This window comes from Drosophila ficusphila, unplaced genomic scaffold (assembly GCF_018152265.1).
Source record: "Drosophila ficusphila isolate 14025-0441.05 unplaced genomic scaffold, ASM1815226v1 contig_414, whole genome shotgun sequence".
NCBI classification, from domain to species: Eukaryota; Metazoa; Arthropoda; class Insecta; order Diptera; family Drosophilidae; genus Drosophila; species Drosophila ficusphila.
Window position 1 is genome coordinate 5,146,237 of NW_025064328.1, and position 18,005 is coordinate 5,164,241.

General features: G+C 48.3%; 1 protein-coding gene across 1 annotated transcript in view; it reads left to right on the plus strand.

Annotated features, from left to right (window-relative positions):
• LOC108086426 overlaps positions 1-18,005 on the plus strand; it is a 34,812-nt gene that overhangs the window by 15,365 nt on the left and 1,442 nt on the right. Inside the window, 15 exon segments of the mRNA XM_017183331.2 lie at positions 5,695-5,880; positions 5,950-6,195; positions 6,840-7,333; positions 7,404-8,026; positions 8,087-9,371; positions 9,431-9,703; positions 9,942-10,298; positions 10,360-10,425; positions 10,490-10,534; positions 10,866-10,907; positions 10,981-13,801; positions 13,804-15,038; positions 15,922-16,463; positions 16,684-17,202; positions 17,289-17,973. Of these exon segments, the coding sequence (XP_017038820.2) occupies positions 5,754-5,880; positions 5,950-6,195; positions 6,840-7,333; positions 7,404-8,026; positions 8,087-9,371; positions 9,431-9,703; positions 9,942-10,298; positions 10,360-10,425; positions 10,490-10,534; positions 10,866-10,907; positions 10,981-13,801; positions 13,804-15,038; positions 15,922-16,463; positions 16,684-17,202; positions 17,289-17,973 (9,360 nt within the window). The 5' untranslated portion in view covers positions 5,695-5,753.

Genomic DNA, 18,005 nt, shown 5'->3' on the forward strand with positions numbered 1-18,005 from the left:
ATTTCGGAAAAATTTCTGATACAAAAGTGTCAGAGGGTTAAGTTAAGTCCTTGAAGGAGTGAACATTTTCCCGATATCAGTTGATTGTTCAGTGAAGGAAACTAAGGAGAAGGAATGGTAGTGAAGAAGAAGCGGAGGGACAGGTAGAAGCAGGTGGCTGGTATAAATTGGCAACTGCACATGGTCAACTGCACATGACTGGAAATTGCATCACGTTATCATCATTTTGCGAGTGCCAAGAAGGAATGGAAAGATGGAGAAGGAGAACAGGGAGTGGGGAAAGGATTGCACTGGGTGCAGCCACAAAATGCACCCACTCCGCCCACCGCAAAAGTGTCTGAGAGAGGGAAAGAGCAGGAAAGAGTTAGACAGGGAGAGGGACAGAGACTCCCGCTCAGTTTGTCTCTGCTCTTGCATCTCCTTTTTGCACTCTTCCTTCTCCTGTTCCTCCTTGCTCCTACTTGAAATTGCTCTTGCACCTTGTTGTTGTTGCAAATGGCAAATACGTCAATGTTGTTGCCCCCTCTTCGTTTCGCCCCTCGTCCTTTGCCACCTCGATGGCTCTCGCTCGCACACTCGCCGTTTCTCACTCTAATTTATGGGTCGTGCGCGCTCTCTCGTTCCACTTGGAGCTTTTGTCCCTTGTCCAATGCGCCACCTCCCCTTTCCCCGTTGCTCTTCCTTTTCCCTGTTGTTCCCTGTTCCACCGCATCCCATGTCCCATGCATTCCTCTTACTCCTGCAATCCTGCAGCAGTTACAACATCAACCACACCAACATCGTTACATAAATACCAACTACAGTCCGACCTGGCTAAGTCATAGTTTATCTTACCAAGCAGTGGAACTTCCATAAACCAAACATAATTTTCAACTTTATTTAATCATATTTACATTATGGCCTCAACAAAAACCTTCTTGAGCCTCTTTTCGATTTCCATATTACCACTTGGCTTAAACTGATTTTATATTTTCATGTTAATGCTGTAATCTGTGAAGGGATATATTTTTTAAACTGGAAGAATTCATAGATATTTTAGTTATTTAAGCAAATTTAACTTAAATTTTTTTTACAAGTGATCTGAACTTGCTGGTTTCACTTAGGGAATCTGGACTGTGAAACAACTGGCTGCGGTTGTCATTGTTGTTGTAGTTCTAGCCTCGCTGCATAAATTCATTTGTTTGCTCCCATTGCTGATGTTGTTGTTGTTGTTGTTTTTCTTCTTCCCTCTTGTTGTTGCTGCAGTTGTTGTTAATACTAGTTCTGTTTCGCTGCTCCTGCTTCTGTCGCTGCCTGCGTCGACGTCTGCGCTGACTTGGTCTTTATTTGGTTGTTGTTGTTGTTGCTGACTCTTCTGCCCTTCTTCTTCTTTACCTACAACTACTCTTTTCCCCCTTGCGTTGCCATTTTCAATTTTAGTTTTGCTGTTCTGCTGATGCCCCGCTCTTCTTCTTCTTGCCATTCGCAATTCTCGATTCTCATTCGGTTCGTTTTACTGCCACTTCACTCCGGCTAACCCCTGCTGCCACGCCCCCTTTTTTGCACCACTCACCCGCACAACTCCCCCGATTTTGCAGCACCACCGCCACCGCCACCCACACACGCCAAAAGTTGTGTGTCCTTGCACGCTCGTTTCCTGTTCGTTTTGTTGGCCTGTTCGTCCTGTGTGCGACAAGCCACGATTTTCTCCGCCTTTCCTTTCCTCTTGTTCTCCTCCACCTCCTCCTCCTTCCACCCGCTTCCCCGCCCTCCGTATTGTCCGCCTGTTCGTTACACGCCCCGTTTCGGTTCAGAGTTTACATTTTATGTGTGTCCTTTTTTCCTTCTTTTTTTTGCACAGTTTTCTTGCCCAGGCGAGATACCCAACACTTCCCAATTCTACCTCCCAAAATTTTCCACCACCCACGCCGTATTCCACCCGAAACTGGTTGGCAATATATCCTTCATGGTAATGTATTCCAGGCAGAGAAGTGCAAAACAAGAATAACAGAATCGGCGCAGGCTTTTCGTTTATTTCCAGTGCGTTTTTCATGTCAAATATAATTTACAGCCTTCACACAAAGGCAATAATTACTATGCCAAAACACAACAGTGTTAAATTATTTAGCTTCAGAAGAAATAGCTCCAGTTATAAAGATATTGAACCGCCTAACACTAAATTATTGTGTTTTACACTTAATTCGACTGGTATTCGACTGGTTATGTTCATCATAAGTGATAGCTTGATTAAATTTAGGTAATTATTTCGGCAAGTGCTGAAATTTGTAAACATGGAGTTTGAAATTTGCAGCACTCAAAGGAAATAGCACTTGATTTAATTCATTGTCTGTAATTTGCTTTTATTTATTTACCAAGTACTGGCTTTTATCACCTTCGCCAGCTGTATTCCTCTTCATTTAATGCCTGTAAGGTAAACATTTTGTAAGGTTTAATAGGTTTATTTTATACACAATTCAAACTATTTTAAAGTTGAGAAAATACCTGGATTAAATAAATTCTGCGGTAAATCCTTTAATTGGACCGTTTGATGCAATTAATCGATTATGAATATTTTTTATCGTTTCGACTAAATTGCCCAATTTCAAGTGGCAAAAAACATTTTACCTGCAAAGACTTTAAAGACGTTTAAGGCAGAATGTCGGTGAAAATGATGAAAATGAAAGGGGAAAGATAACAAACGAGATTAGGGTGTCTGTATGAGGTTGTTAGAAAGAGATGCAATGCACTCTAGGCCTAGACATTATTAAAGGGAAATTTAAGAGTCAATTTTTTGATTTCTTAAAAGTGTTTGTAAAAGTTGAATACATTTTTGTAAGCTCATTTAAACATGTGATATACAATTTTAATATTAAGGGAAAACTTAAACCCTCCGCAGTAATTGATTGATAAAAGGAAGAAGAGTTTAACTTGTTGCTTTGAGGCTAAAGTCGTTGCATTCTTGTTGTTGCTGCACTCGATCTGAAGGCGTTGCAGAAGCATTAAGCAGACAGAGGGACAGAGCACAGGGGAACGGGAAACGAGACTGAAGATCGCGCCAGACGATGACGCAGACTGCAGGCTTGTTGGACGCTTTAAAAAAAGTGGCTGGGGTATGGCTTTTTGAGTCAATAACCTTACTTACTCCACAAGAAGAAAAAACGACGAAGAGTCAGAAGCACTCACATTCTTTCCATCTCTTTCGTGCACATTCCCACACTGGAACAGGCTAAAAAACCCCAACAACAATAGGGAAAAAAGCATAAAACCAGAAGTAGAAGAATCTACAGAACTAACGTCAGAAAGGTAAAACCTAGAAGAACTGAACCACTAAGAAAAATGTAAAGTCCCCAAAATATTCTAAATCGCAGATTGCACCAAATGTTTCTGATCACCCAATATTTATTATTTACTTTAATCCAGAAAAACTTGCAAATGAATATGAATAAAACCAATAAACACACCCGAAATCGAACTTTTTGGAGCAATTTGAGTTATAGAACATCGATTCCATTTGTTTTTCGAGCCGTTTATTACTTTTTAAGCTTATTGACTAAAGGAAATACAGCCGTAAACCTTTTTTAATGACAAATCAAACGAATCAGCGGCGCTATCTGCATTTGTGTGGGTAAAAGATATAACACGAAGTCGAACACTGACATACGTATGTACATACATACATATATAAAAAAAAAACGCAAACGAGAAGACAGGGGGAAAAATACAACAAATAAAAAAGAAATAAAGGCAACTCATGAGCGATGGACAGACAGTCGGCCAATTGAGCTAGAGAGAGAAGATAATCAAGAGCAAACAACAATGGTGGGTATATCAGAGGGGGCAGGGCAGCGGGTGGGTGGTGGAGTGACGCCAGCACAATATGAGAAGAATTTCACATTTGCTCGCTGCTGTCACTCACAAATATTGATGTGAAAAAAGAGAGGTGGTGTGAGAGGGTGTGAGAGGGGTGAGGCTCAAATACACACAGTGCAAAAAGAAATAGAAACAAGAACTCGCACACACCTTACCAATCGCCGGCGTTGACGTCGACTGCGCTGCCACCCCCGCGACGCAGGCAGAAGCAGAGGCAGCGAAGTGTGGCAGTGTCAAAGACAAATGCCCGAATCATATTGCTTACACCCTCTTGTCTTCCCCTCCCGCTCCACCTTTTCAGTTCCCCAACCCCCACTTGCGGTTTGGGTGAACCCAAACGCAGAGCCCGAGTTGAAGAAGAGGACAAAAGGCAAAGTTTTACAGTGTCAATTGTGCTAAAACCGACTTTGTTTTTAAAATCTTGCTGTACGCTAAATTAAATCGATAGCATAGTAAAATTCAATACTACTTGATTAAACCTAGTACGTTTTCTGCTTAGGATCAAAATAAAGGAAGCTTCACTGTACCAAGTCGCCCTGTCCGTTTGTTTTATTTCTTGCTTGTTATAAATTGCCAGCGCTCTTTCGCAGACTCCCCCCTCTCTCGCGTTCTCTTTTTCTGACTAGCGCCCCCTCCCCTGATAAGAGCGCACATCTGTCGCCTGCCGATGCGTAACAACAAAAAAAATAAGACCGAAAGAAAGCAGGAAAAAAGAGTGCGCAATTACAGTTATAAGCGAGCCATAGTGGGCTCCACCTTAGCGGGCTAAACGTTGGATCATTAAAGTGATTAATACATCTAAAACTAATAAAAATAAGTAATGACTAAAAGAAAAGTGCAATTATCAACCACTGTGCGTGGCCACAACAAAAAGAGGCGGCTCTCTCCCGCCCGCGCTCTCCCTTGGTTGTTTCATTTCCACTGGTCCACCGCCGCACTCTTTCCACATTCGCCGCGAAATCACAAACACAGACGGACGCGTCGTCGAGCGGCGCTTGTAAATATTTTTGTTAATTGTACATTTAAATCGCGCAAAATGCAATAGCCAGTGTAAAAAAATGCGTAAACTGCTGCCGAAGTACAAGTCATAAAAACAAAGTAATTAACAGCCAAAAACAGCAGACATGCTGTCTGTTAAATTTTCAAAAAGCGAAAAAAGAGGAGAGGAACATTACAAATTTCATGAATGAATTTGCTAAAGTGCTACAAAAACCCCCCTCCTTAAAAAAACGCTTTACCGTGAATCAAATTTTTTCTCGTTTTTTTTTTTTTTTTTTTGTCTTGTGTATGCATCGGTTTTCGCAGTCGCCGCCTGCAGTCTGTGTGAGTGCGGGTGTCTTGAATTTTCTTTTTAATTATTTCGCTTTTTTATATGGGGCAGTGCTACAACTTGCGCATGACTTGTAAGGTTCAAGATTTCCTTCGAGAGGGAATTTTTTTATATTTATTGTTTAACAAACTGCAAATTTGTGCGTAAATTTTGAATTCGCCACCGATTTTACTGCGCGATGAATTTGCCGCTCTGCCGCCGAAGTGCAGGTGTATTGGTAAAAGAGAGCAGCTTCTGCTTCCGTTTTGTGCGTGTGTTTGTCTCTCGCTGGCGTGTAGTTTTTTTTAGTTTTGTTTTGCTTTCCATATTTCGGCCGATTCTGCTTTGTGCTCGAGTTTCGCCCAAGCGTTGCGGCATTGCCAACACAGAGAGTGGAGTAAGAGCGGAGAGAGAAAAAATTTGAAAATCAAAAACGATTGATGAATTGTATCTTATGGATTACAAATGTTGTGATTACAATGGAAAATGTTTGAGATCACGAGTGCTAATTTAATATAAAACTAACTTTTTTGCAGACTTTTAACGCATGTTACGCACAATAGTAGTTGGTCGTAAACACTAGGGGATTTTGAACATGAACAAAAATGCCGGCGATGGCAGCGATGGCAAAAACTCAAACAAAAACTCGAATGCAGGAGGGGGTGCTGGAGCCGGGGGGCCACATGACCCCACCGGCCTTTTAGATGCGGCTTCCCTGTTCGGTAAGTTATAACTAACTTAAACACCTTAAATTATGATCTTTATTTAATATATTATCTCATATCTTTCAGCTTACTGGGGACGTGATCCCACTGGAGCGGCGGCTGCAGCTGCTTCGAATCCGCTGTTCAACTCGCAGTTCAATGCCGCCGCAGCTGCCGGATTGGGTTTACTGCCACAGGCCGCGGGCGCTTCTGCCAATGACCGTTATTCCATGGCCGCTGCAGCGGCGGCGGCGGCGGGAGCCCATCATCACCAGAACACGATGGCGGTGGCCGCCTCCCAGGCCGCCAGTTTGGCCGGTTTGCATCCAGCAAGTGAGTAAAATGTCGGCACATTCCGTATTTTAGTAAGCGCTTCCCCAAGAAAAAAGTTTCGGCGGTACGAATTTAGCGTCTGCTTTGGCGCAAAGCGTTAAAGCGATGTTTGCCCTCTGAATCATCATACAAAATCCACGCGAGTTCGATTCTCGCTTGGTTAAAAAAAAAACTTGCTATCTGATAACTATTTCCTGTAATTCGTAAGGAGTTTAAACAGCAAATGTCTTGTTTAACACGTGCAAAGCATTTGAAGAAAACCCTCCTAGATTATTACTTTCAGTAGTTTGCTATTCGCTTTACACTGCCCGAAAAGCTTTACCCTGAGCAGGGCAGTGAAAAATAGTCAAGCACAATTTTTGTTTCATTTCTTAATAGGTCTTAGTTTATTGTAATACAATAACCACTCTTAAAAATAGAAAATAACAACTCCCCTCCTAATATTAATGTACTAAAAAGAAATTTCCCTCTTAATATAAATTTGTTAAGCAATGCAATTAATGTTTAACTACCAAGTAAAGACTTTCCACTAGTTCAAGTAGATATTCCTCCTCATAAGCTAATTACCAGTAAATAAACGATTAAAGCAACTCATAAACCATATTAAGAAATCACTTCTAACCTGCTCCTTTATCGATTTCCAGGCTGGTGGTCGATGGCCCAACTAGCTGCCCAGGATTACTTCAGTCGCCTGCAGGCCTCGGGTCTCTCGCCCTTTCCGCATCCCGACTTGGCGGCCGCCTTTGGCCCAGCTGGCATGGGAATGGGCGGTGGTGCTGGCGGAGCAGGTGCTGGCGCTGGGGGAGCTGGAGTACTGGGTCAAGGCGGAGGCGGTGGCAATGGCGGAGGAAGTGGCAACGGTGGAGGGGGCTCTTCATCGGGTTCCTCGGGCAGCAAGTCGAACAAGTCGCGCAAGGAGAAGCGAGCTGCCCAGCAGCAACAACAACAGCAACAGAGCCTGGCCAACAGTCTGAATGCAGCAGCAGCGGCGGCAGCAGCAGCTGCGGCAAATAATCCGGCAGCAGCATTGGCCAGCATGCACGGATTCGGAGTGGGAGTGCCGGGCACCAGTATTCCGTCGGTGAGCACGGGCAGCGGTTCGATATCCACCAATAGCGGAGGTCACGGGAGCTACAAGGTGAGATTCACTATAAGATAAAGAAATCTTAATCAAATACTAATTAAAACTTTTAATTCAAATCCCTTAGAGCACGGCTAGTGCCTATGGAAAACCCTCGACCATGACGAGCAGCAGCATGGCAAGCAATCCGGGCTCTGCCTACGATCCGGTGACCCTGCACAAGGAACTGCTGGCCATGCAGGCCGTGGCAGCCGCCGCCTCCGGCTCGGGATCGAGTGGTTCTGGTGGCAAGAAGTCCGGCGGAGGAGGCTCATCCTCCTCCTCGATGCACGGCCATGGATTGGGAATGGGCAGCGGAGGTGGAATGATGTCCAGCAGCAAGGCTTCGACCAGTGTGAGTGCCAGCAATTCATCTTTGGGAGGAATGCATCCCAGTTTGGCCAGCAGCAATCCGCTGATGTCGCCGCATGCGGGCTTGGGCTCCTCCTCTTCGTCATCCGGCAAGGATCGGGATAAGAACAATCCCTCGCTGAACGCTCTGAACTCGCTGTCGCAGTTCGGAGCGCTTGGCATGACGCCGCAGCAGAGCATGCAGGCGGCCATGAATGCATTTGCGGCCAGCACCGGAGTGTCGCCCTCCGCCACGGTCACCTCATCGCCACATCACTCCTCCCAGCAGCAGTCGCAGATGGGCGGTAACAGTTCCAATTCGGGATCGGGCAAGTCCAGCGCCAAGGATTACATGATGGGGTAAGTTGTGGTACTAAAATTCCTTTTAGATTCTATAATAAATTTATTTTATATTAATAGCACTGGCAGTGAGCACCCATCTTTGTTGGGAGTTCGTTTACCACCGGACACGGAGATCATCAAGTACACGTCCTCGATTGTGGGACCCAAGATACCTGGTACTACCTCGCGCGGTCGCAAAAAGACTATATCCGAAACAGAACAGCAAACCACACAACAACAACAGCAACAACAACAATCACAGAAACAACAACAACACCAAGCAGAACAACACCTACTCCAACAACAACAACAACAGCAACAAGCACAAGCACAAAAAGAGCTCGACAGCACCACAAATGCCATTTCCTCTCTGCTTGCCTTTTCAGGTCTCAGTCCCGCGAAGCGGGCTAGACTCGAAATGGAGTACGCAGCAATGGCTGCGGCTGCCCAGCAGCAGCATCAGCAGGCGCAGCAGCAACACCAGCAGGCGCAGCAGCAGCTGCACGGGATGCTGGGAGCAGCCGGTATCCCCGGAATGGCTGGACTGGTCGGGCTGCCGGGCATGAGTGGTGGCAACCCGCTCGATCAGTTGAGCGTGAGCAAGGCCAGCTCCTCGACGGCGGCGGCCACCACCAGCACCAGTTCCTCCGCATCGGGTAGCAACCTGCTCAACCAGAGCTCCAGTGATCGCGTGGAGGTGATCAAACTGCCACCCACCATCACCTCCAATGGCGCGTATAACCTTTCGAGCAAGGGAAAAGAGGTCCACGACCTCACCACCGATCTGGCGCCAACTTCTGGCGGTGTGAATCTCAGCCTGAAGGCAAATGCCAATGCATTGACACCCAGCGGAGCCGTGGGCTCGGCCTCCAATCCCATCACCATCGATGACTTCGATGCGCCACTCAATCTTTCCATGAAACCCTCGGATAAGAGCAACACTGGCTCGGCAAATGCGGCAGGAGGAGCTTCCTCCTCTTCCTCAGCAGCGCTGGGCAATCTAGCTGGTGATTATCAGGCGGTGGCCACTGGCCAGAGCGGAAACAGCCTGCAGAGCTTGAGTTCCATCACGGCTGCGTTGGGCGGAACTGGAGGAATGCCAGGTGGTTCCATTTCGGGCAGCGGGGGAACCTCTCCGGCTCCAGCAGGAGCTGGCTCTGGAACAGCTTCGAATTCGGGATCTGGTTCCGGCGGAGGAGGAGGAGGATCTTCCTCTTACAAGGAGGGCAGACCTCGTAATCTGGGACGCGGTGTATCCAAGCCCAAGAAGAACACGGTGGCTTCGCTGTTGGCTCAATCCCGAGCTGTGGGATTAAAGCCCATGTTGGCCACCCAACAACTGCTTCAACAGGGTGCTGATATTGTAAGTTTATCGAGGAAAACATATTGGATTTTGTTTTAATTATAATCCTTCTCTTACAGGAGAAAATCCGTTTGGCGCTAAGCGAAGCCAATGCCCATATGGAAACCTCGACGGATTCCGAAAGTGTGGCTGCCGAAAGTGGATTATCTGAATCGGAGAGTGAGGATGCTAATATCTTGAACGTGGCTGAGCTACGGGTGCCACTGGAATTGGGCTGGAAGCGGGAGACGGTGATCCGTGGCCTGACCAAACAGGGTCAGATCCGTGGCGAGGTCACCTATTACGCTCCTGGCAGCACGACTCCTCTGAAGAGCAACGGACAGGTTTTTGCTGTGAGTTTGTAGGGCGACTTTTTTGAATATTTTAAAGACACAAATGGAACACTTAACAATAACTTAAAACCTTTAAACAAACCATAATAATTGGAGTTTTATATCTTATTTAATATCCTCTATAAATGTCTTTATAATTTCAAGTAACCTTTAAGGACAAAAATTTGCAAATTGGCAACTGTGATCACACTTAACATAAACTAGTTAATACCCAGCTAATCTATTGAACTTTCCACAGATTCTGGAGCAGCAGCCATCGAATCTGAGTCGTGAGAACTTTAGTTTCTCGGCTCGAGCCATTGTTGGTTCGTTCCTGCAACCTGCACCACCACCGTATGCCAATGACGGGGAGTACATACGGATGACGGACGAGGATGTGGCCAAGCGACTTGAGGATCTCAAGGTCTTCACTCGCCAGACACTCAATGTGGAGCAGCGCATCGAGATTGCCAAGCAGCAGCAGGCGATGCGCGATGCCAAGAAGTTGCAAAAGGAGGAATTGGCCAGGAATAAGGAGAAGGCGCGCCAGGAGAAGAACTCCAAGCTGGAGCAGCAGCGCAAGGACAAGGAGCTCAAAAACCAGCAGGCCATCGAGGTAACTTAAAATAGTTTTAAATGTTAGATGTTATATACTCAAGTACAAAATATATTTTCAGGAGCGCAAGAAGCGTCAGGAGGAGTTGGATCGCCTAAAGCAGGAGGAACTGCTCAAGAAGCAACAGGTCAGTCTAGTTTATATATGCCTGCCTAGAATCTGTGTATAATTTGGTTTTTATTTTGCAATAGGAGAAAGAAAAGCGTCGTCAGGAGGCCATTTTAGCTAAGGAACAGGTACATATTACCTTACCTTCTGTCCTTTCCTATAACTTTATCCGCTTTAAATCCGTTTTAAATTGGGGTTTAAGGGATTTTCCGAGTTTTTTATTTATTCAAAAATATTTAAAGAAAAATATCTATACATTATTATATAAAATCTATTGCTTGATTTGTATTTAAATTTTAAATTCTTAAAGAGATTTTTGATTAAGTTTGAGGGATTTAAGTTTGCTTTGTTGCTGCTCTGCTATATTTTATTTATTAAAGCCTCAAATCGCTTACATTACTATTTATTCCTCTTAATTTTTTTTAACATAAACATTTTTGCTCTATAATTTTATATTAGGAACTACAAAAGCAGAAAGAGATGCTGTTGGCTGCCGAAATGGTAAGAATTCTTATTAAAAATCATCTGATGTTTGCTAATATTATTTCACCTTATTATGTATTCCCCAAAAAAGGAACGGGAGCGTCGTCGCCAGCACATGAGTCTCATCCGCATGCTGGAGCTGCGTCGCAAGTTCGAGGATCGTGAGAAGAAGAAGCACCAGTTGGTGCTGGATCGCCTGCTTCTTCGCGAGCGTCGCATGGCGGAGCGAAAGCGCGATGCCGAGATTCTGCAAATCATTCGACGGCCCAACGAAGACTCGGAACTGCCGCAAGAGCTGGTCATCCCAGAGCTGGAGAGGATTGCGGGCAACCGTCTGCCCGGCCAAGCGATGGCCGATCTGCTGATGGTCTTCGAGTTCCTGCACAACTTTGGGGAAACTCTGGGCTTCGATATGGAGTCACTTCCATCGCTGCAGAATCTGCATGATGCCCTAATCAGCGACAGCAGCGTGGATGCCGAGGAGGAGCTGCTGTCGGTGATGACCCATCTGCTGGTCTGTGCCATCGAGGATCCGGGAGTTCCTAATCCCGGTCGCCACACCACTTTGCTGGGACAATCGCTTCGCAATGCGGATATCACAAATTCGAATGTGTCGGAGATCCTGAGGATTTATCTGTATGCCACTGCAACAGGGGAAGTGCGTCAAATGCACGGCATCACTGTGGATCGCGAAAGGGAGAGGAGAGTTCCCGATCATCACCAGCTGGACGCCGATTCCGCTGTATCGCATTCGGTAAAGAATCAGGAGTACTATAAGTTACTGCATGAGAACGACACTTGGAAGTTGTCGCAATCGCTGAAGGATCGTCCCTTCGTGGCGCTGAATCCCACCAGGAAAGCCCAGATGCTGGCCCACCTCTGCAACGATCTGCTGATGAACAAGGCCGTGCTGCGCCAGATCGATGGCAGCCTCGAGACCTGCGCCCAGATGCGCAAGGAGAAGTACATGACGGACATGAAGGTGCGCAAATACAAGGCGCTCCACATGCGCAAGGCTCGGATTGAGGCCTACGAACGAGCTCAAGCGGAGCGGGAGGCGGCGATGCAGGCACTGATGGCCCAGCAGAAGCTGGATGCCGAGAGGTTGAAGGCGGAGGAGGAGGCCAAGGCGGCGGCAGCGGAGGAAGCAGCAGCTGCTGCCGGAACCGATGGAGAGACCGCCAAAGGTGGCTCACCGAATGGCGAGAAGCCGGAGGAGGAGGAACAGGACGAGCAGGCGGCCACAAAGGATCCCCAGCAGCAGCAGCCCATGGAGGTGGATGGTGTAGTCGATGAGGAATCCCTTGTTAGCCCAGCGAAGAGCATTATTCCAGCGGAAAACAATCTGACGCCCAGCAAACAGGAGATGGCCACGCCCACCTATCAGATAAATGGATCCAGCACACCGACAACCAGTGGAGCCACTGGAGGCGACATGAATGCCCTGCTGCAGGCCAAGAAGAGCGGAGCACGCAACTCCATGAACGATGAACACCATCACCATGACGTTAGCATCATTGATGATGATCTATCCGATTTGGATTCGGAGATTACGAACGTGGAAGAGGACGAGGACAATCGCTTGAGTGCCGACGAACTGCAGAAGAAGCTGGACAAGATTGTGCGCGCTTCGCTCAACTGCAAGGAGGCGCTGGAGAAGAGCACCAATCAGCTGAGAGCCGCCTGCTTTGGCCAGGATCGCTTCTGGCGTCGCTACTGGAAGTTGCCCAAGGCGGGAGGAATCTTCATTGAGGCACTCGAATCGGCACAAAACGATATTTGCGGTTATCATGAGGCACTGGAGGGCATGGATGACAAGAAGGAAGCTCCTGGCGAGAAGGAGAACTCGGAGAAGGAGAAAACTGAAGGGGAAACCACTGAACAACCAATGGAGGTGGATGAATCTCCTAATCAGGAGGAGGGAGTTCCTGCCCAGAATGCAGAAACAACCGAGAATAATCAGAATCAGAATGCCCATCAAGAGGAGGAGGACGACGATGATGATGTTACGGAAATCAACAAGGTGGAACCGGAGATCGTTGACCTCGGTGATGATGATGATGATGCAGCTCTGCCACTGCCCAAGGTGGAACCTCCCAGGCCAGAGATCAAGGTTAAGTCCGAGATGGAGTTGATGGGCCCGCCGCCGACGACGATGATTGCCACCAAGACGGACTTCGAGGCGGAGATCAAGATTCCCGCCATGCCCGGCATTCTGATGCCTCCAAATCTCAACAACAACAACAACAGCAATAACAACAATAACAACAATAACAACAACAACAATGGAAGCGACAACTGTGATAAGTTGGAAGCCGCCGGTTTGAACCAGCAGCAGAACTTTGGCCAGGCAGTGATCAAGATGGAGGATCTGAAGAAGGAGGACGACTGCATCATCGTGTCCACCACGAGTGCCGACGAAACACCCAAGTGGTTCTCCATTGTCCGTCGCGAGGTGCCTCTAATCAGTGAACTTCCAGCGGAGGAGGGTGGCGTTGTGGGTCAGGAGCTGCAGAACAGCTTCGCCAACCAGAACTGCTCCGCCCAGCTGCAGTTGCAGGGACATCCCTGGGATCTGATCAACAACATGCAGTACTACTCCATACCGATGGACGAGTGCAAGGTGGACACCAGCAAGCTGGCCAACGAATGCATCTTCTCGCTGAGCGGCCTCGATGAAAAGCAAATTGTGGCCAAGGTGGAGGAGTTCAAGGCCCACAAGGTGGAGTCAAAAAACGGTCTGGGCTCTCCTCATCGCCACCACGAGACTGAAGATGATGAGGAGCGGGCCAAGCTGAAGTTGTTGGATAAGGATATCGATGCAGTCGCCGCCGCCGGTGGAATGGAAACGGATGCGGATGAGCTGGCTGCCGCCGCCGCCAAGGAGAAGTTTTTTCGCTTGCGCTCTGATGCTCCCCGGACACGGGAGGTGGGACAAATGAAAGCAACGATGTGAAGCCCAAGATGGAGCTCCGCTTGGATGAGGCTCTGTCGCAGGCGTACTACCACAACATAGCCAACATGTCGCTGAGCAGCGTGCAGACCTACATACCCATCGACATACCGCTGCCGCTCTCCATGACCCCCGATGAGCATCGTCTGCTGGAGCAGGTGAAGCTGGCCGGCTTCCCGGATCGCGTTCATGGCGTCTATGTGCCGCGCAGGCAGCGTTACGGTTGGTGGCAACTGGACGACGAGCAGAAGCTTCGCCAGCTGCTGAAGACCCTCAATCCTTCGGGTTTGAGAGAGCGCGAACTGCAGGAGAACCTCCAGCGATTCCTTGGCCTGGAACAGAATTTGGGTGTGAACTATCAGCTCAAATCCGATGTGGAGTTCCCAGAGGAGTTCCTTATGCCGGACAAGAAGGGCGACTGGAACCCGAAGGTGGCCAAGCGGGTGGAGCTGGCCCTCATCGAGCAGCTGGAATCGCTGGAGGACAAGGTGGCCAGTGCCTCCATGCAGCTTAAGAACTGGCAGCTGCCCAACCGCGTGGAGAGTGAACTCACCTTGGATTCGCAGGAGGATGTCACCGAGGAGGATTTCGTGAGCATAATACCCATGATCCGGGAGAGGATCATCGACTTGGAGGCCAACATCGAGAGGCGCTACTTGAAGCCGCCGTTGGGTTCGCAGACGGGCGATGCCCACTTGGCGGTGATTGCCCAGAACCAGCACACCACCACCCAGACGCAGAATTCCGCATCGGCGGCAGCGTATCTCCTGCAGATGCAACAGCAGCAGCAGCAACAGCAGTTGGCGCAACAGCAGCAGCAACAGCAACAGCAGCAGCAACAACAGGGATCGGGAACGGGCAACAGCCTGAATCCCTCCTCCTTCAACGAGAGAACGATGGCTCTGGCGGCGGCGGCAGCTGCCTCGGGAACCGGAGGAGCAGCACCTGGAGGAGCCAACCCGGCAGCCGCGGGAGGAGCCACTCCCTGTGAATCTGGAAGTGGGGAACCCACCTCCGGCAATGCATCGCCGGCCAGCAATTGCGATAGCGATCGAGACGAGAAGGTGGAACACATTCCCAAGGGTCTGGTCCAGTGGCGCGATGCAGTGGCTCGATCCCATACCACCGCCCAGCTGGCGATGGCCTTGTACGTCCTGGAATCCTGCGTGGCCTGGGACAAGAGCATTATGAAAGCGGTAAGATCAGGAGGAGATTTGAAGGATAACCCCTTGAGAATCCCAAAGAGAAACCAACCAATTAACCTGCTTGGCACCCGTCCTATTTTTTTGTGGTCCATCTCATTGTTGTTTTTACTGTACTCACACACTAACATTCACCATTCACACCCTCACATTTTTGTACACACACGCATGGCAAAAACATTTCGAATTTAACACACTAAACGTATTTACCGTTACTAAAACGAAGAAGTTAAAAAAAGGAAAAGAGATGAGATTTTAGATATAAAAATATTTCTTTTTCATTTCGGATAATTGTTAAGTGCACTTTTAGTAGTATTTTTAAGACACAGCTCTTTTTTTAGCATCTTACAAAATCAAAATATAATGCCTTCAAGATAGTAGATAAATAGTTTTACAAATTTTTAAGGATTATAAATTTTAACTAGAAATTGTGATATAACTGTTTTTTGTTTTACCATTGTATTTAAATAGTTTTTAGTATCCCTTTTCTGCATCTCTCCCTAAGAATCTGAAAATTGCCTGTGAAATTAATTTGAATTTTGTTTATTTCTTCTTCCGGTCTTATTTTTTCTTTCTTAACTGTCTCTGGCTGAATGTTTGACTTGTTTGTTTGTTGCTTGTGGTGTTTCATGGTGTTCTTGCTAAAAAAAAAAATTACAACAAATTTAACGCTTTCATACTCACATACACACACACATACAAAATCAACACCCACATGCCTCACGTACACACACATACACATGAATGCTTTTGTTGCCCGTTACCGTTTACCGATAACCGTTGAACCCCTTACGACAACCAAACCCACCAAATCCACCACGACCGCTTATAATACCCACCCCTCAAAACGAACCGTTTCGAACCGCCATCCGAAAAGTATGCAACAAAAAACAAGTCCAGCAAGAAGAAGAGCAGCGCCAAAAAGCAGGCAACGTCCGTGAAAAAGCAGCAAAAGAAGAAAAAGGAGCAGCAATTGACCCCCAATGGGAAGAAGAAGAAGCAGGAGACGCCAACCAAACAGCAAGAGCAAAAAGCTCCCCTGAGCATCAAAATCAACCTGAAGGCTCTCGCTCAAAATGGACACGCTACGCAGCAGCAGCAGCAGCATAAAAACCAATCGAAGAGCCCCATAAAAACGAAATCCCCATCACCACCACCTCCATCTCCATCCCCATCCCCATCCTCAAACACTAGCGACTCCGACACGGACTTTGGCAAACGGACGACGAAGAAGAGCGCAAAACGCAGACGCTCGGCGAACAATACAAACTCTAGCAAATATTCAAATTCCTTACAGAATTGCCAGTTCTGCACGTCCGGCGAAAACGAGGACAAGTTGCTACTGTGCGATGGATGCGACAAGGGCTATCACACCTACTGCTTCAAGCCCAAGATGGACAACATTCCCGATGGCGATTGGTGAGTAGCTATCTGTAGCGATACCACTCCTCTATATATCTCTCTAAAAACATCCTCATTCCTCACATGTCACATTAATCCGCGTTGTCTTGTTGAGCGTTGATCGTTAACCGTTGAGAAACTGTGGCACTCTTACTCTCTCTGTTTCCCCAACAAAAACTTGAAATTAATTTTAACAAATATTTAATAATTTTAATATATATTTTATCTTATTTTTTAGGTATTGCTACGAGTGCGTGAACAAGGCGACGAATGAACGCAAGTGCATCGTTTGCGGTGGCCATCGACCATCGCCAGTGGGCAAGATGATCTACTGCGACTTGTGTCCGCGTGCCTACCACGCCGACTGCTACATTCCACCGCTGCTGAAGGTGCCGCGTGGCAAGTGGTACTGCCACGGCTGCATCTCCCGTGCTCCGCCGCCCAAGAAACGGAGTGCCGGTGGCTCCACCAGCAGCAGCAGCAAATCGCGAAGGGACAGGGATCGAGATTCGGGAGGATCTGCCAAGCGACGCAGTGACAACAGCAAGACGCCACAGGCCATGGATCACATGCAACAGCAGCAACAGCAGCAGCAGCAACAGCAGCAGCAGCAACAGCAGCAGCAGCAGATGCCACTGGCAGGCGGGGATGCCCACCAACTGCACCAGCACCACCATCATCATCATCAGCAGCAGCCGCCGTCGCTGAACTCCTCGCACGATGAGTCGATGAATTCGCTGCCGGCGGCGCCACTGAGGTGAGTGTGGGGGCCTGCGGGCGGCTGAGGGGGGCGGCGGAGTCCACGGTCCGGGTTCCAGTTTATAATGCCTCTGCTCTCTGCAGTCCGGCGCACTCGTTGGCCGCCTCGGTGGCCACCGCCACCACCACGAACTACGAGGACCAACAGCAGCAGCATCTTGCGAACAACTCGATCGATGGCAGCAACAGCCGCTTCCAAGCGCATCACATCCCCCCGCCCAATAATAACGGCACTGCGACGGCGCTGCTGGATGAGGTGGTGCCTCTTCCAATCGGTGTGATGCCCAGCGGCTATCCAGTTTATCCGCCAGCTGGCGGTAACTTCTCGGCCGGATTGATTAACCCAACAGCAGTGCCGCCAGCCATGCAGTTTGCCGGCAATGCGGTTGCCATGTCGCCACGGGCCGTCACGCCCACTCGTACCCGAACGCCCACACCGACGCCGGCGCCCACACCGCCACCACCACCGCCGCCGACACCGCTGCTCATGCAGGCCTCGCCCACAGCCGCCGCCCTCCACGTAACCGCCTGCCAGTCGCCACCCCAACAGCATCAGCAGCATCAGCTGATGACCATGCCCTCGCCACCAGCCATTGGAGTGGGAACGGGAACGGGAACGGGTAGCAACCAAATGTCGCCGCCACCCATCAACATACACGCCATTCAGGAGGCCAAGGAGAAGCTGAAGCAGGAGAAGAAGGAGAAGCACGCCACCAAGAAGCTCATGAAGGAGCTGGCCGTCTGCAAAACATTACTAGGGGAAATGGAGGTGGGCATTCATATAATACTTTATAATAAAAT